The 7,438-nt window shown below is 56.2% G+C and overlaps 1 protein-coding gene across 1 annotated transcript; it reads left to right on the top strand.

Moving 5' to 3' along the window:
• Positions 1-1,029: 1,029 nt before the first annotated feature.
• Positions 1,030-7,438, top strand: RCVRN (recoverin). Its single transcript, XM_029929017.1, has 3 exons — positions 1,030-1,511; positions 4,919-5,030; positions 7,323-7,438. Exons 1-3 carry the CDS (start codon positions 1,131-1,133, stop codon positions 7,436-7,438), a joined length of 609 nt encoding a protein of 202 aa, XP_029784877.1. The 5' UTR covers positions 1,030-1,130.

Below are 7,438 nucleotides of genomic sequence, written 5' to 3'. Positions count from 1 at the left end.
GAACCCCTTGGGTCAGAACTGAAGAATCTGGTAACACGGGGCCATCCTTCCAGCTGACCACATTCACATGACCTTGAACACAGGTGTGGTGCAGCCCCTGTTTCACCTGCTTCACTCACTTCCTCCACCTGCTGGCCCCTGGAGGCCGTCTAGGCTTTGATCCCTGTTGCAGGCGAGTAACAAGTAACGTGTATTAGCACTGACTGTGAGTCAGGCTCTAAGTGCCTTGCATGCATGAACTCACTTTAACCTCAAAGTAACAATGAGTTAGATACTGTTTTTATGTCTCTTCAATCAGGGAATCTTCACCTAGAGTCCAAACCTGCCAGGCACCATTTGGGCAACGGTGATGTGTCTGGGAACAAGTCAGATAGAATCTCTGCCTTCACGGAGCTTTCGTTCTGGTGCAGGCACAGACAGCACACACAATAATTAAAAGCGAGTCAGGGGGTACACCTGTGAGGGGGGTGTGGGAAATACAGCAGGGTTTGGGGCCTGCAGATGGCTGGTGGCAAGATATGTGGTTGTAAATAGTCCAGGCCTTGCTGAGAAGGTGACATTTGAAGAAAGCCCCAAAGGAGGTGAGGGATTGAAGAGAACTGTAGACACAGAGAGGTTAAGAAGCACACCTAGGGTCACACAGCTAGTAAGTTGCAAAGCTGGGATTTGAACCGGGACGGGATCCAGAGCCTGGCTTTTGAGGGTTGGGGTATAGAGCCCAATGCAAGATGCCACTCCTGTCCCTGGGCCCCTCAGAGTTTGAGGGGAAGACAGGCTGTGAGCCCCGTGGCTTCCGGAGAGCTGGCGTCAAAGAGGAGGAGGAGTGACGGACAAGGGGCCGCAGGGAAGGCCAAGGCTTTGGCTCTGGAGTTCCTGACCTCCTGCTCTGTCCTCTCAGAAGGCCAAGATGGATTGGCCACCTGCTGTCGGCTCTTTAATCTCGGGGGGGGGGGGGTCTTGGAGCTTGCGCCCCGCCCCTACCCCGATCCTGGCCCCTCCTCCCTCCAAGTACTGGGGTGAACCCGCCACACAGCCTCTAATCCGCCAGCCCCTTCTGGTCCACCTGCAGCAGCACCCGGCCCTGCAGCCCGGGGACCGCATTGCTCTCGCCCACCTGCCCGGCCTCACCCATGGGGAACAGCAAAAGCGGGGCCCTGTCCAAGGAGATCCTGGAGGAGCTGCAGCTGAACACCAAGTTCACGGAGGAGGAGCTGTGCGCCTGGTACCAGTCCTTCCAGAAGGACTGCCCCAGCGGCCGCATCACCCGGCAGCAGTTCCAGAGCATCTATGCCAAGTTCTTCCCTGAGGCCGACCCCAAGGCCTACGCCCAGCATGTCTTCCGGAGCTTCGACGCCAACAGCGACGGCACCCTGGACTTCAAGGAGTATGTCATCGCCCTGCACATGACCTCCTCGGGCAAGACCAACCAGAAGCTGGAGTGGGCCTTCTCCCTGTACGACGTGGACGGCAACGGAGCCATCAGCAAGAACGAAGTGCTGGAGATCGTCATGGTCAGTCTCCAGTAGCCCTGTGGGGGACGGGGCCCCTGCTGTGCTGCCGCCCTCAGGGGGCTGGGCTAGGCTGGCGGTGGAGTGGGGGTCCAGGCTCTGGGGCTCTGAGTGCACGGGAGGGAGGAGGGGTCTCCAGTACTCGGTCGTTAATAGAGGGCTGGACGGCCCCCCACAGCTTTGTTTTCCTCCCAAAGAAGAATCTGGGTATTTCCTGTTAGTTACATGTTTTGTTTCCTTCCTTCCTTCTTCCCTTCCTTTCTTCCATCTGTCCTTCCATCTGCCCCTTCATTCCTTCCCCCTTCCTTCCTTCCCTCCTTCCTTCCCTCCTTCCCTCCCTCCTTCCTTCCTTCCCTCCTTCTGTCCTTCTGCCTTCCATCTGTCCCTCTGTCCATGTGTCCTTCCAGTCTTCCCTCCAATCTCCACTAAAATGCACTTCCAAACCTTCAACAGTACAGATTCAGATTCTTCCCCAATTAGTTTTAAGTCTATAACATGTTTGAAATACAGAGTAGAAAGAGGCCAGCTTTGGGGGTCATGAAATCTGGCTTCCGATCCTCATGGATCCTCTTGCACAGCCTGGGACAGGCTACTCCACCCCAGGGTTGGGGGGGGGGGGCTCTGCTTTCGCACCCTCTGCCCCCTCCCCACTGTGTGCTCTGGGCTGAGTGCCGGATCCGCAGGTTCCTTGCTGGCCAGTGTTTCCAGAACACACTCTCCCTCCATTCCCACACTGGCCCAGCATCACATCCCTTCTGCGAAGAATTTAGGTGTCTTGAGAATAGTCTTATTTAATAGTAATAGTAATTTGTGAAACTTAGAAGCATATGCAAAAGACAAATGCAATTACCTTTAATTCCATCATCCAGAGTGAGAGACCATCAACATGTTGGTATGTACCTTCCCAGCCCTCATCTCTATATATTTAAAAATAATTTTAGAACTATGAGGGGCGCCTGGGTGACTCACTTGGTTAAGCGTCCGACTTCAGCTCAGATCATGATCTCAGAGTTCGTGAGTTCAAGCCCCGCTGTGCTGACAGCTCAGAGCCTGGATCCTGCTTTGGATTCTGCCCCCCTCTTTCTCTGCCCCTCCCTGGCTAGCACTCTGTCTCTAGCAAAAATAAAATAAAAGCATAAAAAACTAAAAAAAAAAGAACTATGACATATCCATATATGATTTCTATCAGACCTTTTTTCTGTTATGATTTTGTTATGTTTTCTGTATCGATGGACCTTCTTCAAAAGCATTTTTCTTAGTTGCTTAAACTTCCCATCTTCATGGAAATGCTGTAAAAATATTTAAGCAGCCCTACATTTTTGGACCATTAGGATGTTTCTATTTTTTTCTTATGATGTCATTTGAAGTGTTCTACACTTGGTATCTTTTCCCTGCATCTTTTTTTTTAATTTTTAAAAGCACTTTTTATTTTTGAGAGAGAGAGGGAGAGAGTGAGTGAGAGAGAGACAGACAGCGTGAACATGGAAGGGTCAGAGAGAGACAGAGAAACAGAATCCGAAGGCAGGCTCCAGGCTCTGAGCTGTCGGCACAGAGCCCAACGCGGGCCTCGAACCCACGAACCGTGAGCTAATGACCTAATCCAAACTTGATGCTTAACCAACTGAGCCACCCAGGCACCCCTCCCTGCATCTTTTTAAACCCCCCCTACTTATCCCACATCGTTGCTTTCTTTCTCTAATTCCGTGCCTGGTGAGAGGGGAGAATGCCTTTCGTATTTTATCTCATTTTTTGGTGCCTTTGTAATCTTGCTTTCCTTTGCACAGTCCTCACCCTGTTTAGGAGAGACCATAAACCAAGTAGCCAAGCAGGCAGGCTGTGGGCAGCAGACTCCGCTTGGGCCGCCCGCCCGTTAAGGGCAGGAACCTCACTGGCATCTGGGCACGGCCCACAGACTGAGCCCCCCTGCCCCCGGCTTTGCAGGTGGCCCGGGACTGGGGCCGCTGCAGTGGCTGCAAATTGGTGCTCCTTGAGAAAAAAGAGGAGGCAGGGGAGGGAGAGGGGGAAAGGAAAGAAAGAAGGGAGGGAAAGAGGGAGAGGGGGAGGGGTAGTACCGATCCGCTAAGGCCTTGCAAGGTGGCACCCAGGTTCAGCAGTTCACTAGATGGCGCAGCCACTGCCATGGGAGACCAGGGTCACAGGGCTCATGGCTTTGGAAAACATCTCTGGGGCCCGGGGTAAGGCCTGGATGGTTCCCTCGCTGAGCCCCTGGGGGTCTGTCCTTGGAATCAGAAGTAGAGTGGGGCAGACAGGCCTGCACATGCTGTCCTGGCTCAGGACAGAGAGTTAAGGGAACCCCCCTCACTTGCTGGGCACCCCGGGGCCTTGCGTGCTGCCGGCCAAGGCTCCCGCCTGCCCCCCAGGCCTGCCCCAACGCTGAGGGTGAAGGCTGGCATGGAACTGGGAGCCAACACCTTGAGGGGCCGCTCTGGCCTCGCCAGGCCTGGACTTCCTGAGCTGGTGGAACCCCAGTGACCTGGAGCTGCCAGAGCCCCTGGGGACCGCCCTGTCCCCGTCCCTGTCACGGACCCAACTTTGCCCCACATCCCATGTCCAGCTCCTTTACCAGCGTGAGCAGAGGGAGGCGAGAAGGATCCTTGAGCCTAAATCTCAACCTTTCTCTGGACCCCTCCCTGAGCGGAAGCATAAATGAGAGGCTTCCTGGGGGGGAGGAAGGGGGCTTTGGAATGTTCTGGGTCACACTCCCTTCTTCCTTCCCCAGCCTCTGGGAGGCCCTCCAAGTGGAGGTTCTAGAACCAAACTGCCCGGGTTAGCATCTGTTCCTGTGCTTCTGGCCAGGTGACTTTCTGAAAGCTGGCTTGTCTCAGTCTTTTCATCCATAAAATGGGGCCAGTAACACCCGCCTCATAAGGCTGCCGTCAAGGTGACAGATAAAGGTGTTTGGAAATGCAGGGTGTGAACCGTTCCCATGTGCTAGCCGTTCTCACCACAGCGCCATCCAGCTGGGCAGCCAAGGTCCCACGCGGCCCTGGAAGTAGCCGCTTGATACCCTACAACTTCTGGGCACAAGGTTCGAGGCAGCGGATCCCAGACTGCAGCCTTGGGCCTGCTGTGGGCTCCTCGTCAGAAAGCTTTTTATTTCTTAACCTCGTATTTGTATACAATGAAAGTAACGTGCCCACTTGGTCAGGAAATTCAAAAGGCACAGAAAGAAATTAACCGAAAGCCTCTTCCCTCCTGCACGACGTTCCCTGTCCCTTCAGAGGGTTTCAGAGGTGGAGACCCGACCCCACCCCCACGGATGCTGGTGCAGCAGGGCGGCCGGGGCCTGGACATCTGCATTTCAGTCTCCGAGTAGAGGAGACCCTGGCCCCAGGGTCATCCGCCTCTGCCTCCCCTTCTGATGGGAACTTCGTCTTTCCTTGGTGCAGGCTATTTTCAAAATGATCAGTCCCGAGGACGTGAAGAGCCTTCCAGAGGATGAAAACACCCCAGAGAAGCGAGCCGAGAAGATCTGGGGGTTCTTTGGAAAGAAAGATGACGGTGAATTCCTTCCCCTTCGTAGCCCGTGGTTTTACAGTCACGGGTTGTTTCCTGGAGACTCCAAGAGGGATTCTCAGAGGGCCAGTGCAGGCAGGACCGTGGACACCTCAAACCATCGTGCACTGCGGGGCTGTCCAAGGGCCTGGAATTAGGGGGAGGGGGAAGAGGGGACCTCATCCCAGCGAGCACTGCGGGGCTGACTGGGGGCCTGGGGTCCAGGGAGGGGGACACCTCATCCCAGCGAGCACTGCGGGGCTGTCCGGGGGCCTGGGGTCCAGGGAGGGGGCACCTTATCCCAGCGAGCACTGCTGGGCTGTCCGGGGGCCTGGGGTCCAGGGAGGGGGACACCTCATCCCAGCATGCACTGCGGGGCTATCCGGGGGCCTGGAGGAGGGTCTGGAGGGGGGGTTAGCAGGGCCCAGCTCTGCCCCCGCCCCGGAACAGCCGCTGCTGAGGGGAAGGGCACCACATCCCCGTTGCTTCTCCAACTCCGTCACTGCCTGAGCTCTCTGGGGCTAGGGGAGGCTCTGAGGAGTGGGCGCTTGTGAAGGACATCTTCCATTGACAGCGTCAGCGCCCCTCGGAGAGGCGTCGAAAAGTAAAGCCGGCAGCTCCTTGGCCCAGTGTGCGCGGTGGCGGGTTTAGAGGAGCGGGGCGCTTTCTGTTATGTGGGCTGCCCTCCGTCCTGGACGCCAGGGGGCGCTCTGCCTGGCTGTAAGAAGGCTTCCTGCAGGCTAGGCCAGGGCCGCTGCGGCGCAGTCTGCGTCCTCATGAGCATCGAGTCCCAAGTGAGGGGCATCTCAGCTCATGTGGTTTTACTCTGGGGAGTCCGTCTGGGTTCCCAGAGAAGCGCCAGTTGGAATTCGATGTAGACTGGATTGCAAGAGAATTACCGAGGAAGGGGCCGGGATCCGGGGAGGAAACACCCGGAGGCCGGGAATGCCAGACGCAGAGTGGGTGGGCCCTGCAGCGGAAGGATGAGGTAGAGAGGTGGCGTGGGGGATGGGGGGTGCTGCAGGGTCACGGGGCCATGGGGGTCTGGACGGTGAAGGGAGAGAAGCGGGGACTGGCAAACAGTGGAGAGAGGTATCTGGTCTGATGACTTCCTGCTGATGGCCCACTGGGACGCCATCATCCGACTGTCTTCTTATTTTTTAATTTTTTGGGTAATGTTTATTTTTGAGAGAGAGAAAAAGCATGAGCAGGGGAGGGGCAGAGAGAGAGAGGGAGACAGGGAATCGGAAGCAGGCTCCAGGCTCTGAGCTGTCAGCACAGAGCCCGACTTGGGGCCCGAACTCAAGACCTGGGAGATCATGGCCTGAGCCGAAGTCGGAGGCTCCACCGACTGAGCCACCCGGGCACCCCCACCTGTCTCTTTAACCCCCTGTTGGCACCTCTCTCAGGTCGGCCTTGGGTGGGGTCCCCCGTTCTACTTGCTCACCTAAAAACTAACCCAGACGAACACTCCGGGCACAGGAGGCAGCGGTGCTTGGCGGCAGCAGACGGTTTCAGACGGCCCCACTGGAGACAATGCCTCACTCCACGCTTGGGCTCTGACTGGAAGTTTCCAGCTCTGTGTCAGGCTGATAGGCAAACGTTAAAACCCAACTTTCACGACCCAGACCTGTGCAGAGAATCACCCTGAGTCCTAACCCAGGAAGGAGTAAGGATTTCCAGAAGGCGCAGAACACAGGCCAGTGGAAACCCAGCTCAGCTCAGGCGGGCTCCAGCGTGGCAGGTGCTGTGCACCTGACGTAAGCAGAAAGGAGCTCCTCTTTCCAAAGTTACTTCAACATGAGCCTGTCTTCCCCATCAGACCAGGAGTTTCCAGAACGTTCTGTGCCACCTGCGGGCCCTCTGCCCCCTGCGGTGACCCCAGCCCCAAGCACTGCAAGGGGGAGGGCACCGCGTTTGGACCCTCGCTTTTCACTCCTCCCTCCCTGGGGGGATGCTGCCTCCTGCTTCTCGACAGAGATTGTTTGCTTTGCTCAGCCCCCCAGAAGGCCCCCCAGAGCTTGAAGCTTGGGGGCCGGGGTAATATTCTAAATATTTAATAACTAGCAAGGCAAAGGCTTGCTATGAAATACTCTAAATATTTAATAACCAACTAGAAGAGGCGGGGCCCTGGAATGCCTCCTCAAGGATGTCAGGGCCCCCAGGGAGGAGCTGGGTGTGGGGTGCGGTATCCTTGGGGGCACCGGGACTCCGTGTTTTCCTATTGGGCATCTCCGCACGGGGCGCAGCTTGAAACAGCCGAACCTGACGGCACTGTTTTTCTCCCCCCATGCACAGACAAACTCACGGAGGAAGAGTTCATCCAGGGGACCATGGCCAATAAGGAGATTCTGCGACTGATCCAATTTGAGCCTCAAAAAGTGAAGGAAAAAATAAAGGAGAAGAAACCCTGA

The sequence above is a fragment of the Suricata suricatta genome, chromosome 17 (assembly GCF_006229205.1).
Source record: "Suricata suricatta isolate VVHF042 chromosome 17, meerkat_22Aug2017_6uvM2_HiC, whole genome shotgun sequence".
Taxonomy (NCBI): domain Eukaryota; kingdom Metazoa; phylum Chordata; class Mammalia; order Carnivora; family Herpestidae; genus Suricata; species Suricata suricatta.
Note: the sequence above shows the minus strand (reverse complement) of the source record. Positions and strands in the feature narration are given on the sequence as shown.